This window comes from Podarcis raffonei, chromosome 12 (assembly GCF_027172205.1).
Source record: "Podarcis raffonei isolate rPodRaf1 chromosome 12, rPodRaf1.pri, whole genome shotgun sequence".
Lineage (NCBI taxonomy): Eukaryota > Metazoa > Chordata > Lepidosauria > Squamata > Lacertidae > Podarcis > Podarcis raffonei.
The window spans coordinates 56,260,221-56,279,630 of NC_070613.1; the positions used below are offsets into that span (position 1 = coordinate 56,260,221).

At 41.9% G+C, this 19,410-nt stretch overlaps 1 protein-coding gene across 1 annotated transcript; it reads left to right on the forward strand.

Annotated features, from left to right (window-relative positions):
• Window positions 1–524: 524 nt before the first annotated feature.
• LOC128398399 (mediator of RNA polymerase II transcription subunit 1-like) lies at window positions 525–19,040 on the forward strand. The gene is made up of 14 exons (XM_053359413.1): window positions 525–528; window positions 2,149–2,252; window positions 6,142–6,170; window positions 6,549–6,620; window positions 6,703–6,777; window positions 6,917–6,987; window positions 8,942–9,007; window positions 9,431–9,539; window positions 10,290–10,420; window positions 10,878–10,990; window positions 12,770–12,965; window positions 15,034–15,129; window positions 16,726–16,834; window positions 18,789–19,040. The coding sequence occupies exons 1-14, from the start codon at window positions 525–527 to the stop codon at window positions 18,925–18,927; spliced, it is 1,314 nt and encodes a 437-aa protein (XP_053215388.1). The 3' UTR covers window positions 18,928–19,040.
• Window positions 19,041–19,410: the final 370 nt, after the last annotated feature.

Genomic DNA, 19,410 nt, shown 5'->3' on the forward strand with positions numbered 1-19,410 from the left:
AGGGGTAAACTAGAGCTCTCAGTATTTTGGGGGTGGGTGCTGTGACTGTATGGTGTGTGCACATCCTCTGTTATTCCATGCACCTATTAAAATTATCTCTTCTAGGCAGTATTTAAGGGTACAGTAGCCCAAACCATTTGCAGAAATATGCATAAATCTCATATCCACAAGAGCCATTGCACCAGTTTGCACCTGGTCACATAAGAGAGAAAGGAAATATATAGATGAACTCTTACTTCCACATCAGCCTGCTAAATCTCTGTGGGCTAGGCTGATATTAAAGGCATAGAAGCACATGCGGTGTAAAAATAGAGGAAGTTGGCAACCCTGTCAATTAAGATTCTCTCCCACTGCACATGTGGCCTTTGAGGCTTCGGTTTACTTAAATCCAGGGTATCTCAACCAGGTGCTGCTACTACCATTCTTAGGTAGACAGAGGGAGGAAGTGAGAAAACAGGAGAGGCTGTTAGGAGGTTTCTTCCTGTCTACTGGCTTCAGCCATTTAAACAGCTGCAGAAAGAGAAATGGGTAAGTAAGTTGCTAATTGGGCTGTTGTATTTGCAGCCACTTAGGATCTGGGTTTCCAGGCAGGTGCTTATGTGAAAGGTGTGGCTGGATTACACCACTATGCTGTATTGTCACCACAGAGAGGATGTTATAGGTTGAACAAGGCTGCCGTCTCCGGCTATAGAAGCTGCTGGTTGTTTGCCCCTGAGGTCTCTGGCTCTGGTAAGATAGAGTTATGTCTGCCCCAAGGCCTGTCCTTTACCTCCATAATGACCCTGCTGCCCTTGGGTGAGGTTGAGGACTCCATCCCATTACTCCTATTGCAGTAAGAGTCAAATACCTGCCCAGTCTGTTTCTGTATGTGCAAGGCAGGCAAGCAATCTTCTGCTGCACCTTAGCCAATGAAATGTCTAGAGCTAACCTGCCTGAGGACAGGGACTTTGCCATTTCTGGACTCCATAGACTGTGCTATTACCTGCAGTATAGGGAAACTAAGTGAAGCAAATGATGTTGATGTGTAGCATAACATAAAGGAGAAATCAAGCGTCCAATATAGGCTTTATAGCCATTTGATGTATTTAACAAACATACAAAAACCACATACCACTTACTCAACAGAAGACTTCTCAAATATTAATTATAAAATACCAATGGGACTAAACATTAAAAACAAGCTACCTGAATATGAACCTAGCATTTTAAAAACAATTGTGCATAATGGAATCACATGTTAAAGTTATATTCCTCAGTTGGCTTGCAAAAATAAAAGTTGTTGCAAACACCAAAAACAATACAGTGGAAAGTCCCTAATATTACGAGGCAGAGAGTTCCAAAAAGTAGGTGTTGAATAGATTGCCTTACGGAAACTTTAAACCTTTAGGCTAGAAAAAATGCTTTGTGCTACTTTAGTTGTATTCGTTTTAAAAAGGTGCCTGAGGCAATTCTCAATAAGCTCAATAGGATTTTCTCTCAGGTAAGAGTAGGATTGCTTCCTTAGAATGGTGTGTGTGTGTGTGTGTGTCTTGATTTAATGTCAAAGACACTTAAGATATAAAACTGAACTTTTAAAATAGTTGTAGGTTTCAGATTATGAGATTCAACAGGTGGAAGAGTGGGATTTAAGCCAAACACAGGTCCATTAATATTAGTACCTGTATTGTAGCCAAGTTCATGAGTCAGTTAATCTGAAATACCTCACCCATCTGGGACTAAATAGTCCTAATTTAAAGTGACTATTGTTGCAGTATGGGTTGTTCGTTGAAGTCATATAATAATTGGCTGTTTTGCTATATCAGGGGTGGGGAACCTTGAGCCCAGGGACCAAATGTGGACCTCGAGCCTCTCATCTGGCCCTCAAATCTCCCTAAGCCAGACAGCCTCCCAAACTACACACTTTGTCAGCCCATTGGAGGGTTTTGCTGGGTGGAAAGCTTCCTTCAACTCTGAGAAAGCTTCTGGCTTCCCCGGAAGATAAAGAGGGATCTAGGGAAGGTGAAGACACCAGCCTACTCCCATTTCTTCCTCCACCCTCTTTTGCTTCTGGCCCATGGCCCCCAGGAGGCTTCAAGCAAGGAACTGTGGCCCTTGAACTGAAAAAGGTTTCCTGCACCCTCAGCTAATTAAACTCTTAACTTCTTCCAGATCCTGCAAAATCTGGGTCTACAAATGACATAATGGAAAAGCTACGTCTAAAATTCTCACAGAAGCCATGGAGTGAAACTATGGAGCTGGTTCGTCTCTCCATGGTAAGAATTGTAATGAAATCAGTTCTGTTGGGGAGGAGTAATGTGGGAGAAACTTTTTTTTTTAAAAAAAAATGCTTTCTTGAGGAGAATAATTGAAAGTAGAAGGGAAAGTGAGTCAATGTGTGTATATGTTTTCCATCTTATTTTCTGCCTGATGGGCCAAAGTTTAACATGTGAGGTTGTTATTTCACTGCCCTGTCATCTCCACTCTTGATCTTGGATGGATAACTCTGAAGGGGGAAATTTGGCAAGATGGCTCTAGGTGGGAATAATGGAGGGGATTCTTAACTTCCCCAAAATACTGATTGATTGTGATTATCGAGGAAGAAACTAAATTCAATTAAATGGGTAGTTTGTGTGTGGTCTTGGGAGAGTGATGCAAATTCCATAGTGAGAATAGAAAATAAAAATGGCAGTGTTGTAATGCTTTCTAATTACAAAGCTAATCAATCCCTTACGGATTGAAAAATTGAATAGGCAAATTTCCCCCATTTGATTTTATATTTTTTCCAATCCACCCCCAGCTGATACTGGGATGTGGGGTTACTTGGTCTGTTCTAAAGCCTGGTGGGGGGGATGTCTTCTGCCAGTTGTAGCTTCCAGTGCCGCTGCAGCATTTTGATCTGGCACCCCAAAGGGGGCAATGAAGGTCAAGATATAAGAGGCCTGACTGAGAGTGCTGAATTCCCTATATTGCTTTGAACATACCAGCCAATTTTCTGACTTGCATGTAATGATTATATGATACAAATATATGTATATGTATCTCTCTCTCTCTCTCTTGGTGAGGACAAACATTCTTGGACTTCAAGTAAGGCATCAGTCTCTCCCATATCTATTTGCCTTGAGAAAATACAAAGAACCTTGCACGGTAATCAACTCTAAGACTGCCTAATTTTCTGTTATGTTTGATGGAAATGATGTCTAGCTTCTGTCTTGTCATCTTGTGCAATGAATGTGTCTGGGCTCTAGATGTCTTCCTTTTACAAAAGGTACGATGAGCAATATTAAGCAAGAATCTTTGGTCTTTTGCTCTTAAACTTATGGGATCTGTTGACTGCTTTTATTGAACACGTTGATTCTGTGTGATGGAACCTTATTCCCTATTTTTTCATGTGTGCAGCAGGACCTTTGGCTGCAACAATGAACAAGCTGTCACTCTTGTCAAATCGAAAGGGGTAAGTATACTCTGCATCTACTAAACACGCTCGCTTCACTTCCCGCAGCAGTGGGACTGCTAGGTATGTTTCTACGGCTGTATAATTTTCACATGACATGCGTACATGCCATTTGGTGTATTCCGTGGCTAATGCATCCTCTAAGCTGCGGCTTACTGCCATTTTCCTGCGATATCCTTGAAAGAGATGAGCATGAGCAGGTCAGGAGTTCCCCTCGGGCAGAAAGTTTTGGGACATTGCCCATACTGGGGCCTGTGAAATGATTACTACTTCACCTCAGCCTCTTGACAAAGCGTAGATGAATGCCACTACAAAGTGGCATTTCAGAAAATGCAGGAGTAGGAAGCCACTTTATGCCAAATCCAGCTATTAGTATTTTGATCTCTGTGTCGTCTTGCATCCTCTGCCTTTCCCAGCCCTGGAGATGTTGGAGGCTGAACCTGGGGTGGGGTGGGGGGTTCAGTCCAAAGCATGTGGTCTTCCACCGATGTACAGACCTGCTGCTGCTGACGTTTAATCAGGAACTGAAACACAGCTGTTTGGAAAGCTGGGTGCAAACACTCCTTTCTGTAGAACCCGTATACATCAACCAAGATAAAGAAAAAAGTTTGCATTCGGGGCCAGCCCATCCATGAGGCAAGTGAGGCATCCTGCCTCAGGTGGCAGGATCCACAGGGGCAGCAGCAGCAGCAGATGTAGTAGTAGTAGTAATAATAATTAATTTATACCTGGCCCATCTGGCTGGGTTTCCCCAGCCACTCTGTTGATCTTTATTCCTCATCACTTTGTTCCTGATGTAGATTTTCACTCACCCTTCCTTCCTGGCAGAGAGGGGGACACCATTTTGTGGTTCACTTCAGGTGCCAAAATGTCTTGGGCCAGCCCTGCTAGGCTTCCGTTGCACACTGTAACTTTTAAATAAGCAATGCATTTTTTCTTCTTCCTTCTTTCCTCTGTAGACTTAATTATTATGTGAGCCCCAGTGGGGCAGTTTGCTATATAACATCCAAATCCTTCTACATAGAGATTCACCTGGAGACGGATGGAAAAGTGGTGGATGTCAGGTTGGCTCACCCTGGGAAAAAACCCCTGGTAATTTTATTTTATTTTTTTCCTTTGGGTGTTCTGATCTGATGAAATATAATACTGCTTTTCTTGTTCTTCTAAAATATCTATAGCTTCATAATAAACCCTGTGGAGCAAGTGAGATGCTTGCATGTAAGTCAAATGGAACTTTTATTGAGGGTGAAAGAGGAGAGCGCAAAATATGGTCTGAAGCTCAACATCAAAAAAACGAAGATCATGGCCACTGGTCCCATCACCTCCTGGCAAATAGAAGGGGAAGAAATGGAGTCAGTGAGAGATTTTACTTTCTTGGGATCCGTGATCACTGCAGATGGTGACAGCAGCCACAAAATTAAAAGACATCTGCTTCTTGGGAGAAAAGCAATGACAAACCTAGACAGCATCTTAAAAAGTAGAGACATCACCTTGCCAACAAAGGTCCATATAGTTAAAGCCATGGTTTTCCCAGTAGTGATGTATGGAAGTAAGAGCTGGACCATAAAGAACTGTACTATAAGGAAGGCTGATCGCCGAAAAATTGATGCTTTTGAATTATGGTGCTGGAGGAGGCTCTTGAGAGTCCCATGGACTGCAAGAAGATCAAACCTCTCCATTCTTAAGGAAATCGACCCTGAGTGCTCACTGGAAGGACAGATCGTGAAGCTGAGGCTCCAATACTTTGGCCACCTCATGAGAAGAGAAGACTTCCTGGAAAAGACCCCGATGTTGGGAAAGATGGAGGGCACAAGGAGAAGGGGACGACAGAGGACGAGATGGTTGGACAGTGTTCTCGAAGCTACCAGCATGAGTTTGACCAAACTGCGGGAGGCAGTGGAGGACAGAAGTGCCTGGCATGCTCTGGTCCAGGGGGTCACGAAGAATCGGACACGACTAAATGACTAAACAACAACAAACAAGTCAAAGGGACAACTTTACATTAGTTATAACACTTATGCTGTTGCTGCTACAACCAAACTAAACATCTGCATTTGCAAATGCAAAATTTGTGGGAATAGCAAATGCTGAACTGCAAAATAATTGCACAAAGACTGTTAAAATTCCTTATAGCTGGGTGACCATTTCTCCTTAATTTGTCCCCATCTGATGAGACTGCTTGACATGAAGTAGCAACTATATGGGCTCGTCCACATGGGGAACTTAATGCGGGTTTGAAGCTGGTTGTTCCTCGTTCACATAATGTCCTCATCCAACTGCTAGCCCACAATTTCCCCCGTTAAATTTGAATTTTCCTAGTCTGGAGGGGTAGTCCAATAAAGGAAGTAAATGCAATATGTGGATGCAGTGAAGCACATGGTGCATCGGGGCGGGGGGGGGGCGGTTACATAGAATCCTAGAATTGTGGAGTTGGAAGGGACCCCAAGGGCTTTCAAAATGATGCAATCACACTCCAGCTATGGTTGAGAGAAGAGTAGGAAATATATGCCTTTATAGATTCTGGTTTACAACCAAAAGTGACTGTTCCTGAATAGATCCTGGGAAAAACATCCTTGGATATTCCTCATAGTGTCTGCTAAAGTTTCATGTTGACTAAGGTTCGGCTTATGTCATTTCTCCTTTCTGCTTTGTTTTTAAGAAAATAGTGCCCCTCTTTAGAAAACCATAACCTCTGTTCTTTCGTCTTCTAGACCTGTGAAGATCTTTTGCAGCTTCTGAGGTACATATGCGCTAGGTGGATTTTTAGCACACATAATTTTTTAATTTTTAATTTCATAAAATAAAAATCCTTTGCCACTGCTCCCATATCGTTTTCTGTGGTTGAAGTAAAAAATGAATAGATAGTTCTGATAACTGTTGCTTCCATCCCTGCCTGCCCTCCAACCAGGACCAATTTGAGCCACTTTCCAGTTATTTAACTTCTTTTTAGATGTCTTGTTTGATGGTAGCTCAATGGTAAGAGCATCCCACTGCTTTCTATGTCAACATGCTGCCAATATCAGATTCACTTCGGTGGTGGTGTTTTCCCAAATATTGGCTAGATGGCTCTCTTTGCCTTATCAGCACTGACAATTGTTGCATGTATTTTGCTCTTTAGAATGGAAAATTTTGATGCCTTTGGAAACATGGTGGCAGACATGTTAAATATTTATCAGATTCCAGGAAGCAGGTTTGTTTGTTACAACTTAATTACTTAAATTATTATATTGTGTGTTAAACCCCCTTCCTCCAATAAGGTCTTTCCTTTCTAGTGAAACAAAATCCAAGGTGTTTGCTGCCTTCCTGGCTTTGGAAAAAGACCTCTGCTCACTGTCTGCTTTGAGCAGGTAGGTTTGACAGTGGTTGGGGAAGGTGCAAGTTCAAATGTTTGCACTCCAGCCTAAGGTTGCCATAATAATAATAATAAATATTTTAAGGCATTTAAGTGCATGATCTTACTGATTACTGTATATACTTTAAAAACAGAACACCAGGTATGGACAGAGTCACTGAAATACTATGTGGAAAAGTTGGCTATCTGAACCCAAGAAGTGGAGGTAACTGTTTATTCTTTCTTTCTCCAGACTGAAGTAGATATCTGTGTGATCATGGTAGCCAAGCATAATTTAAGAATGCTAAAGAATAGTAATACCTTGGGATTGCTTTCTGGTGACTTTGTAGGTAGCATGAATGATAGAAGCATTGTTGTTTGTAGTACAGTGGTACCTCCAGTTATGAACTCAATTCGTTCTGGAGGTCCGTTCTTAACCCAAAACTGTTCATAACCTAAGGTGCGCTTTCGCTAATGGCGCCTCCCGCTGCTGCCACACTACCAGTGCGCAACTTTCACTCACATCCCAGGGCAAAGTTCACAACCAGGAGCATCTGCTTCCGGGTTAGTGGAGCTCGTTACCCAAAGCGTTCTGTGAGCACATTCATCCCAGTATACTTTCTGCTCACAAAACCGCTCCAAAACCGCTTTTTCTAGTTTTGTGCTCCAAAACCGCTTTTTGACTAGAGATGACGGTGAGACCAACATGAGTGTGTACAACCCCTTTCCTGTCCCCGAGTCTTTTTCTAGGTAGCTGTGAAAATAGAGGAGAGGTCCTGACTAGTTCCTCCTTGGAGAGCCAGTGTGGTGTAGTGGTTAAGAGCGGTGGACTCGTAATCTGGGGAACCGGGTTTGCTTCCCCGCTCCTCCACATGCAACTGCTGGGTGACCTTGGGCCAGTCACACTTCTCTGAAGTCTCTCAGCCCCACTCACATCACAGAGTGTTTGTTGTGGGGAAGGAAGTGAAAGGAGATTGTGAGCCGCTTTGAGACTCCTTAAAGGGAGTGAAAGGCGGGATATCAAATCCAAACTCGTCTTCTTCTTCTTCTTGCGTTTTGGTCCCTTTTCACATACACTTCTCCTTGCTTATGAGTAATTCTGCTTCCCCTCCCCCATTTGACTTACATTTCCTGATAAGGTGCTAGTCCTGTTGCGGCTGTGTGTGTGTGTGTGTGATCCATGTATTAGATGATGATAAAGGATCAAACTGTGCACTTTCTGCACAACTGCCTTAAAAGTTAAAACCAAGACCAGCTAGTGATTTCCTGGGTGTCCGATCATTGGGCCACTGCTTCCCCCAATGCCTTTTTCTTCTGGCTATAATTCTTCTTCTTATCTTTGGTAGTTACTTGACCATGTGCAGCGTGCAGAGTTGTCCCTAAATGGCACTTTGGAGCATCTCTTGGGGCTCCTCCCCCATTTGTACAACCTTCTTGAATACAGTGGTATCTCAGGTTACAGATGCTTCAGGTTACATACGCTTCAGGTTACAGACTCTGCTAACCCAGAAATAGTACCTCAGGTTAAGAACTTTGCTTCAGGATGAGAACAGAAATCACGTACCAGCAGCAGGAGGCCCCATTAGCTAAAGTGGTACCTCAGGTTAAGAACAGTTTCAGGTTAAGAACGGACCTCCAGAACAAATTAAGTTCTTAACACGAGGTACCACTGTACTTTATTTTAGGGTGTCCTGCAGCCTGCTCCTCAATATTTATGCCGGAATTGTATGCATGATTTATCCCTATTTTATACAATCCAGAAGAAATTTCATATTAGGAGTGATAGCTTAGTTGGTAGAGCATTAGATTCTTAATCTCGCGGCTGTGGGTTTGAGCTCCACATTGGATAAAAAGATTCCTGCATTATAGGGAGTTGGACTAGATGACCCAAGTGGTCCATTCCAATGCTACAATTCTGTGATTTATACAAAGGAACTTACTTGTTTTATATGTTTAAACTGTTGAGTGGATAACTAGTTCTCCACAACAATCTCCTTGCAACCCCAAACAGTTGTTTGGGTCCCCTGTCGCACAATATGGCCCTGGGGTATTGAGTCCTTTGCATTGGAAGCAAACAAAAACGACGAAGGGGATCAAACATCCTAAGCTTACATAGCTTACATTGGTATCCGTTATGTGCTTTTTCTGTTTAATCCATCTAATTTTCTCAAATTCTATAGGAAGCCCTATGAACCTTGAATTTTATCTATCGCAGTATCAAATTCTAGAGGAACAACTCACCCCAGGTATTTATTAATTATTATTTTGTCAGTTTACTCACAAAAGTGACTCAAAGTGGCTTACAACACAGTATAAACACTAAAATCCATTACAGTAAACAAACCAATAAAATACATCTATAAAAAATAAAAGACAGGTCCCACAAAAATATTATTATTAGTGATGAGTGAGGGATTGTGAATCAGCTAGAAAACCTCCATAGTGGCGGTCTCATTCTGCATTCCCTTTTAAAATAGATTCTACACTCACTAAATGACATATGCTTCATTTTGAGTGAGTAAACGAAGACCAATTCTATCCCTGCTTGTGTATGATGAAGCCCCACTGATATCGGTGGGACTTACTTTTGAGTGGACATGGACAGGATTGCATGGTTATGCTAGCGGCTCTCTGAAGGGCGACGTGTTTGTGTCTTCTCTTTCCATCAGGCTTGAAAATAGATGGCAGGAAGGTGCTTGTCATAATAGGAGGGGCTGATACAGTCCACCGCCTCCCTCTTGCGCCCTCACTCGTGAATTCGCCAACTGATGGAGATGGGTAAGACTTGAGGGCATTATTCATGCTCCTATCAGTATAACTGAACATGGAAATCCCTCGCTCTGTGTGGGTTATAATGGGTGTGTGATAGCACGTCAAATTCACTTCTTAATAGCCTGTCATTTTAAAAGACTGTGAGGAACATGGTAGAAAAATGTGTTTTACTACAATAGGGTACAAAACCTGGAAGTACGTCCTCAAATTATACATTGTGTTCTTCACACTTCTTAAGAGTGTGTGCTTAAACTGGCCACTTCCAGTTTGAAGAAAAGGCATCTGCCAGTCCATGACCCAGTATGTGCTTTTGATCTGGATTCAGGCCAGGCTGAACTCTTGTTCTGCCCCCTCTCCTCACCAACTGATGTTTCCCTTTGAAGGTGCTGCCTACTGTGAGCCGTGTTGGTGGTCTCCAGCTCTGACCAGGCCCTGTGAGCCTCGTCAATGGTCAGGGATGGTGGGAGTTGAAGTCCAACAACATCTGGAGGGCCACAGATCCTCCGGATCTGATAAAGGAAAATCCTGCCTGAGATCCTGGAACAGCCTTTCTCAGACTTTGGTACCCAGGTGTTGTTGGACTACAATGCCCATCACCCCTAGCTAGCAGGACTAGTGGTCAGGGATGATGGGCGTTGTAGTCCAACAATACCCAGCTTGAGAAACATTGGCTTAACTTATAAGATTGTGCTACCAGAGTACTGGTCAAACTAGCTTCCTTTTACCTAATGCTTAACTTTCAAACCTTTTCTTCAGCAGCCCCAGATTCCTGCCTCTGAAGGAAGTAATTTCTGCACCATTATCAGCTTGCTTTTTCCTGATGTTTTCCCAGAACTGTCCTTTTCCTCTGTCTTCATCCAGTATTCATAAACTACAGGAGCTTACAGGCATGCTTTAATTAAGTACATAATTTTGTACCTCCACCCTCCCTCCCTACATGCTAGCATTTCAATAGACCCTAATTAACATTTGGTTAATTCTTCCCCTGTGATTTCTACAGGGGTATAAAGGCTGATGGGCCCCAGGGTGGAGTTAGAAAGGGAGAAGTGGCAGGAGCGTAAAATGAGAACCAAGTATTGCTGCTTATGTACTAGAAGTATAGCATTCATGCTGGTATTTGTCTCAGCCTTCCCACGAGCAACTTGCCCATTCAGGAGCACAAGTGCTTGCTGATCTGAATAGCCCTGTCCCTCTGTTGGCAACCATCCCACTGATTTATTGATAACCATTGTGTGATCACATCTCTCTTTGCCTCTTCTCATGTGATGCTGTCTCTCTCAAATGCATTCCATCTTTAATGATGCTCTTGTACAGTACTAATGGGAAAAAATTATTTGGTTTTAGGGCTTCCAGTTGCTAGATTGAAGCCAGGTCCTCTACATGAGCTGATTGTTCAGTTTGCCCTTTCAGAAAATCATCCACATGGTTTGATAACAAGTACTTCTTCCTTCATTGTGGTAATTATACTCCAATTGTTGGTATTCACTCCAGTTATGAGGTCAGGAATGAAGCTGCTAAATGAGTCATAATTCTACAGCTTACTGAAAGCTGTGTGTTGAATTCTGGGAAGTCACATGAATTTTCTGAAGTAGATGACTTTAACACTGCTAAATTTGATTATGACCTAAGTTGCAATTCTTTGCCCAGGTTGGCCTTTACACAACATACACAAATTGTGTGTGCGCTCTCTCTCTCTCCTTACTCCCCCCCTCTCTCACACACAAAATTACACTCAATTCAGTGACTCTAATGTGCAAAATTGTGGGGCTGTCATCCATGAGATGTCATTAAAAAGCTAAATGCGGCCTTATACTAACCCATAACACAACTTTTTTTAAAGTCTTGTTACAGGTTAAAACCATTTGCACACATGGTCTCATAATAGCTGGGAAAGTTTCATAAAGATGTAGCATAGAATGAATTCATTGTGGGGAATAACTTGATAGAAAGATCCAACTGGAGTGAATCCTGTTGGTGGATTATATTTATTTCTTACATCTTCTTGGCCATGCTTTTAGTTTATATTCAGTTCTTTTTGGTACAAGTTGCCCTTGAAACAGCTGTGTGTGATAAATCCTACTATGCGGAAACTGGCACTACTGGTATACAAACCAGAGGCTTAATGTGCACATGGCTCACACAGACACCATTTGTCCATGTGCATTTCTGTCCATGTGCATTCATCCATACATGGGCACTTTCAGCTGAACTCCGTCTTGATGTTTATGGGATGTGTTCATGGGATGTGCTGTCCTCTCCTCTCAGTTAGTATTTTCCTACCCCTCCCCTTGAGTTCTGGAAAACTGAAGTCCACTGTGGGCATGTCAATCATTTGTTTACCTGTGTGAGTGGCCAATATTTATTATTACTGAGATACAAGTTTTCCAATATACCACACTTGTGGGTTCCCCCCCTCCCCCCAAAGTGCGTCTCTGTCTCAGCCCCAATAAAAGCCCACCAAGGAACATCTCACCAGTGGAAGTATGGGGTGCAGAATAGGTGGCAGTACACCCAGCAAAACGTTGTCACACACATAAGAAGTGGCCCTCACAATGTGCTTCAGTGTGTCTGGGTAACATCTGAGTTTACATTGGATTTCCGCCCCTTATCACATGGATTTGGAAGTTCTGAATTAAATGGCAGAGGGAAGTGTGGACTTCTACTTAGATGAGGGCAATGTCATGTGGACAAGGTGAAAAACAAGCACACATAAGATGCATAAAATCTACTTTAAACTACCATGTATACGCATCCAGGTTGGTTTTTCCCCACGGTGCCCTTGGGCTTGAGAGCTGAGCAACTCTTCAGATCCAGTGCAGAGACTACTCCATTTAATAACTTGTTTAAAAATGGGTGGTCAAGGCATCTATAGTATAAGCAGCTTACTTCAAGGTTTGCTTAAAAGTCCAGTGTCACATACTTTGTACTGTTCTAGACAACTACCGTATTTACTCAAATCTAATGCTCACCTTTTTTGTTATGAAAATCAAGGTACGCATTAGATTCGATGGCACATTTACATTCGCCAGCAAATACGTACTTTTTTTGGTTTCAAGGTTCTGAAAATTGAGGTGTGCATTAGATTTCATGGTACGTTAGTCTCAAGTAAATATGGTATGTTTTTGAAGGGAAGTTCCTTTTATTCATGTTTCCTATTCACTACTTTTTTTAAAAAATCAATGCAGGAAACAATTGCTACTACATCCATGAACAAATCTTGTACGGTTTATGTTCAGTCTCTTCCAGGCTGCCCAAAACACAGCTATTTCCTAGATAAAGGCATAGAAAAATCTGATACGGCTGGAGCAATGGTCAAGAAAATCCCTTTCACCCATCCCAAATGTGTGCCTGATATGATTGAAGTTCTCAGACATCAAGCAGCATATAACACCCTCATTAGCAGCTGTGTGTCTGAGACAACTGAGTGTGAAGGTAAGAGCACATCTTTTGCTCACACCTCTTTCTGATTCTGCTGTGTTTCTACTAGTGAATTCTGGGAAGAGTTTATCTTCAGTATTTGCTGTGAAGCTCAAATATATCAACTGGGATTTGTATGTTGGATGCATGTAAAGTTAGGTCCACCTCGGATGGTGGTGACAAGATATTCAGGCATTGGAAATAAGGAGGTGTGATGGACAGCATACTGGTTCTGCTCCCCCTCAGCATTTTTGTGATCCAATTCATTGAAAGTGGCTGGACCAGGGAGAAGAGTCGGCAGAAGAAGATTGGAAAAAATTTAAGGACTACTTACAGAAATATTGCAAAATTAAGGAATGTTAAATGATGTTGGATTGAAATTGTGTGGTTTCTAGCTGTAATGATATAAAGGAACATGGATGGGAAAAAAAGGAAAATAAGGTGATATTATAAGCTGTAATGCTTTAAGTTAGGGATTTGCTGAACAAATAACCTGAAATGGAATACAAGAAGGGGAGGTATGAGGAGGTCAGAGAAATTTGTTATTGAAAAGTATGTTTTTTGAACTATATGTGGGTTTTTTAAATCTTTTTGTTTATTTTTTGTTTGTATAAAAAATTGGAAACTCTAATAAATATCTTTTTATAAAAAAAAGAAAGTGGCTGGGGAAATTGTGAGCCCATCGTATCTGTGGAGGTTAAGTTGGGTACCAGACCCCTCTAATCGTTGGATCTAGCAAGTGTTAGAATTTAACCAAGGAATAGCCAGGCTAGCTGCCTCGTGAGGTGATAAACTTGAGCGATGAGCCATTAAGGGGGATTAAGAGGCAAGATGGCAAATGGGTGGGGCCCCCTCTCACAGATAAAGTCAGAGATGAGAGAAGCAGTGAAATGACCAGGAAGAACAGCAGCAAGCTGGAGACAGGGTCAAAGAGAAATATTTGATTTCTGTTTGAATCCAAGGCTGCTGCCGTGGGAGAAACTAATGTTGTAGGCTCAGTTTGTATATACGTGTAGATAAACCATACATCATAAAGACACCACAGTCTCCGCTGTGCCTCATTCCCAAAAGAAATCACAAACCCTGTGTAAGCACCTGGAATCCCTGAAACCTTGAAGATTGAGGGTGGGGTGCAACAATATGAATAGCGTAGAACAGATCACGCAAATCAAATGTGCATTGACTGCAATGTTCTCCCCCTTCTTCTTTGTTTTGTTTGCAACTCCCATCTGGAAACTATATAGTCTGTTTTCAGCCCCTGCCCCCTTTTCTTACGTAGCTCGGTACTACACTACATCAGCTGGTATCAGTTCTCCAGGGTGTCAGGTGAGGTTCTCTCACAGTCAGATCTGGAGATGGCAGGGGTGGAATGTGGGATCTTCTTCGTGCAAGGCATTCATGCTCTGCCACTGAGCTACGGCCCTCCCTTCTCAGCAAAAGTTCCTGCAGGCAGAGATTTAAAAATGAGTGAAGTATTCATGGGGACTTGCTTTCAGGTGTGCTTGGAACTGTTTGGATTCCAACCAAACAATGTTGACACCTTATAACTTATTTCTTTTGGAGATAGTGAAACTGAAAAGGAAATTTTCAGCAACTGTACAGTCATACCTCGGGTTACAGACGCTTCAGGTTGCGTTTTTTCAGGTTATGGACTGCCAAAACACGGAAGTACTGGAACGGATTTCAGCAGTCGCGCATGCACAGAAGTGCTAAATCGTGCTTTGCACATGCACAGAAGCACTGAATCGCAACCCTCGTGTGCGCAGACGCGCTGCTGCAGGCTGCGAACATGCATCCCACACGGACCATGTTCACAACCCGAGAGTCCACTGTATTTCATTTGATGTTTGTACCATGAAACTTCATGAGCTTGTACAAAGCAGGACTCCTTGAGTCTAGCAAAAGCCAACCCACTCCTACGTCAATGGTAATGTTTTAAGTTAAGGCATATAGAATACTTGGAAATCAATACAAATGTTTTCTGACTACACCCACTAATTTATATTTCTAGTTCAAATTAAACGTTTAGCTCTATTGCTACAGGGTTAGCCCAAACAGTCACTAAACAGTTATTTCCTTCCAGATTCATCAGACTTGCTTCATTTTGACGTCGTTCAGCAAAAAGCCACTAGCTTTTCAGTAACATTCCAGCATCCACTGGAGGAGAACCTAGCCTGTGGTATGTCTCCAAAGGAAAAGTGTATTGGGTGCACACAGGCATACAAAAAGTCAGCAGGGAATGTGGTGCAGAAATGCACTCGCTGCATTTTGCACTACACATGTAGCCTCATTTGGCTTGGGACGGGGTAGAACGTGTGAATGTGTATATGTGTGTTTCAGTGTTAAGAACAGACTGGATGTCCATACCACACATTGACACAATAACCAGTTCATTGCAAAGCTACCTCCCTTTTCCCAGAGCAGCACTGTGCAAAGCCCTAAATAGCTGGCCCTTGTGACTGCTTTCAGATATTTATAGGAAAAGTGCTGGCCTAAGACACTTTGTGCCTCATGTGGAGCCCAAATAGTCCCCTGCTAGAACCAACACCCCAAATTTTGCTTAATCAATTCCTGCCTTCCTGTAACCTGCCCATCTCCCCATGCAGTCTGAACACACAGAGGTAAGGAACTAGAGAGGAGGAGCTGGATCACATCTGTGACCTATTGCCACATATTCATAAATAAGGTCTGAAAAGAGGTGGTAATAATAATAACAATAATAATAATAATAATTAACAATAAATTATTTATTATTTATTATTTATTATTTATTATTTATTATTTATTATTTATTATTTATTATTTATACCACGCCCATCTGGCTGGGTTTCCCCGGCCACTCTGGGTGGCTTCCAACAAAATATTAAAATACAATAGTCTGTCAAACATTAAAAGCTTCCCTAAGCAGGGCTGCCATTATTATTATTATTATTATTATTATTATTAGTCTTCTACACAAGTGTCTCATGGTGATGTACAATATGGTTATAGTTATACACAAGGGAGCTCTTACTTTAGCACACATTGAAGAAACTGGCAAACTCTTCCCATTTACTACTTAGCCATCTATATTAACTCTTTTCTACTATTGCACATTGTGTGTGTGTGTGCGTTTCTAGTGTTTGTCTCTGTTAAATTGGTTTGGGGGCTATTGGTACAAAAAGTAGCACATTATGTCATTTACAGTCCATCTTTCACCCTATGGTCCCAGGGTGGAAATACATATTTTGCAACCTGGGTATAAACTGGATCTGATTCCCAGTTTTATACTATGGTTGGGAATATTAAAAAGTAAGCAGATGTTGCACTTTATCACATAACCTATGGATTAAACTTTAACCAGACCAGCTTTGAAGATGGCTTGGGATAAACTTGCAACAGGTGAACAGCCTGTTTACTGTTTTGTTAACCCTTCCAAGGTGCACATCTTTGGATTGGGCTGGTGATGGGATAACAGGAGCCAGTTCAAATGCCTGTTACTCATAGGTAGATGTGTGAATGGACTCCTTTTGAAAGTATTGGTGACATTTTTTTTTAATCTTGTAGTGATTTGTAACTGCTCATTTTTACAGTCAGCATGGAATGAGCATGAATATGTGACCTCTTCCCACGAAGCATGCATGCTTTCAGGAAAATAAATAAAACCAATGCAGTCACCAGAAAGAATTCCTATTTAAGGATTGAATAGATTTGGTGGATGTTGATAATTCTTACTGTTGTCTCTACTATAATGTCACACTTGTCTTTAGAGCATTTTTTCCCCTCTTCTGTTTAGTGACGGTTGATGTTCTCAGTTCAAGGGACGTTATATGCACTCTTCATACACATTCTGAAGATGGAGCATTAATCTGCAGCAATGATTATCTCACAAGAGTCCTGAAGCGGTAGGTAACACTTCTATAATATATAGGGGCCAAGTTTTCTTCTGTCCCTCCCATCCCTTTTCCTTTTGTGTCATGTATAATGGAATGGTTTGTAAACCGATGGGTGGCTATCTATAAATTTAATAACTTTGTACAGCAGCTAGAAACTTTTAAGTAATTTAAAGGATAAAAAAATTATTTCATGTAACGGGAAATTTTTCTCAGTATTTGAATAAACATTGGGGCAGGAGAAACAATACCATATAAACATTGTAATGAAGAATTTATTAAAAATGGTGGGTTTCACAGGCCAATTCAGCTTTTTTAAAAAGGATATTCTCAAATGTTGCATGCATTTAGACAGTTTGCTGGAGGAACTGGACCTTAATAATACTGAGTAAGCTTTCTGAGTAAGCTTTCATAGGAAAGCACAACACAGTGGAATAGCTCCATCAGGCTTAAGACGTGAGAAACAGGCAACCAAAATAAACTACAGTGGTGCCCCGCAAGACGAATGCCTCGCAAGACGAAAAACCCGCTAAAGGGTTTTCCGTTTTTGAGCTGCTTCGCAAGACGAAAATGTCTTGCGAGTCTTGCGATTTTTTTCGCTCCCCCCCCCTTTTTCTAAGCCGCTAATAGCCTTTTAGCCGCTAAGCCGCTAAGCCTTGAATAGCCGCTAAGCCGCTAATAGCTCTAAGCCGCTAATAGGGTTGCTTCGCAAGACGAAAAAACCGCTAGACGAAGAGACTCGCAGAACGGATTATTTTCGTCTTGCGAGGCACCACTGTACCTACAAGCTCCATAAATGTCTAGCTCCAGATGGTCAGAAGAGTTAGTTGAGCCCTGTATGTCAGTGTGACATTCTCTGGAACTCATGGCAACTAAAAATCTCCTCCATCTTTTAATAGTTAGCACAACTAGAGGCTCCTTTGCTTCGGTAATGGGCAGCTTAGACCAGTGTTTCTGCACCAGTGGGCTGAGTCTCAGCAGTGGTCTTTGGGCCACTTTCAGGTAGCCCTCAGTATCACTGCCTGCCATAGCCTTTTGGCTGGACCAGTGGCAACACTAGTAACTCTGCATGCAGAGTAAAGGTGGCCAAGAGACAGAGAGGTTCAAGAGTGGGCAAGGTCTCCCTTGCTCTGATGGGAAAGAGATGGAAGTGTTGAAGGAAATTAAACGGCTGATAGTTGTTGTTGACAACAATGGTAGTAAAACCATGTTATAGGAGGAAGCTGCCCAGACTGGCTGCGGCAACCCAGTCAGATGGGCAGGGTACAACTAATAAAATTATTATTATTAGTTAGAAGGATCAGGAAAGATTGATGAAAGAAATGGGTGGTGGAGCGATAGGAAATACTTGTGAAACATCAAGCGTGAGTAGGATTTTCAGCAGTGTGGTGGGATGCAACTTTAAAGATTCAAACTGCTCCTGTTGAGTGAGCAATGCAAAATAAGATTGGAATGTCGGCGGTTTGAGGCCCCACAACAGGGTGAGCTCCCGTTGTTCAGTCTCAGCTCCTGCCAACCTAGCAGTTCGAAAGCACATCAAAGTGCAAGTAGATAAATAGGTACCACTCCGGCGGGAAGGTAAACGGCGTTTCTGGTTTCGCCAGAAGCAGTTTAGTCATAATTTCCACATGACCCGGAAAAACTGTCTGTGGAAGCGGACAAACGTTGGCTCCCTCGGCCACTAAAGCGAGATGAGCACTGCAACCCCAGAGACGTTTGCAACTGGACTTAACTGTCAGGGGTACCTTTACCTTTATGTCACCTTACAGAAGAACTGGCATGGAACTTTAGAAATTTATTTTATGTAATCTATAAAGCTTTCTGCACTGCGCTGACTTGTTTGGAGACAGTGGCAAATGCAGCTTGCTCTATCCACTAGTCAGTTAGTTATGCATATGGAGTAGCCAGATTATATTTAGTGAATTAGCAATTCCTTAAATATTGGATGACTTGGCCCTTCTCTTAGGTGTATGTCAATTCCGGTTCTCATGAGAGCAATTTTCAAGAAAGCCACTCAACAAAAAGCTGAGGAAACTTCTCTGAGCAAAGACGGAGTCTGTGAGGAAAACTGCAAAGACCAACAAGTTGAACATAACCAGCAGTAGTGTGGCTACTTGTGAAACTGAGCAACAGCATTATTATTTTTGGTGTAATACTTGGTTTATTTCTCTCACAAGTTACAACTGGGCAAAACTAATTCTGCTTAGTGAAAAACATTGGAAAAAGTTACATTTTAAGTCACAAAAGCAATTTGAATGGAGAGATTTGATGTCGAATTGCATATGCTAGTTTACCACCTTATTAAACATTAAGTTTCAACTTTGTAAGGGTTATTTTATAGTGAGTGTTTAGAAAAAGTAGGTTTTCTGAAGTAGTATGTTAAACAAAGCTTTAGGAACTTTTTTTTAGTAGGATAAACATTTTTTGGCAGGGGTGGGTTATTTTAATTCAACTTTTATCTTTATACTGGTCACACCCTGTGGCAGAACTCTAGTCCACCTGAAAGTTTGTCTAAATTGGGCTTTTTTCTTAACACTAAAGCTTCCTTTTTTCAAAAGTCAGACACGATCTTTTAAAAATAGGGTCTT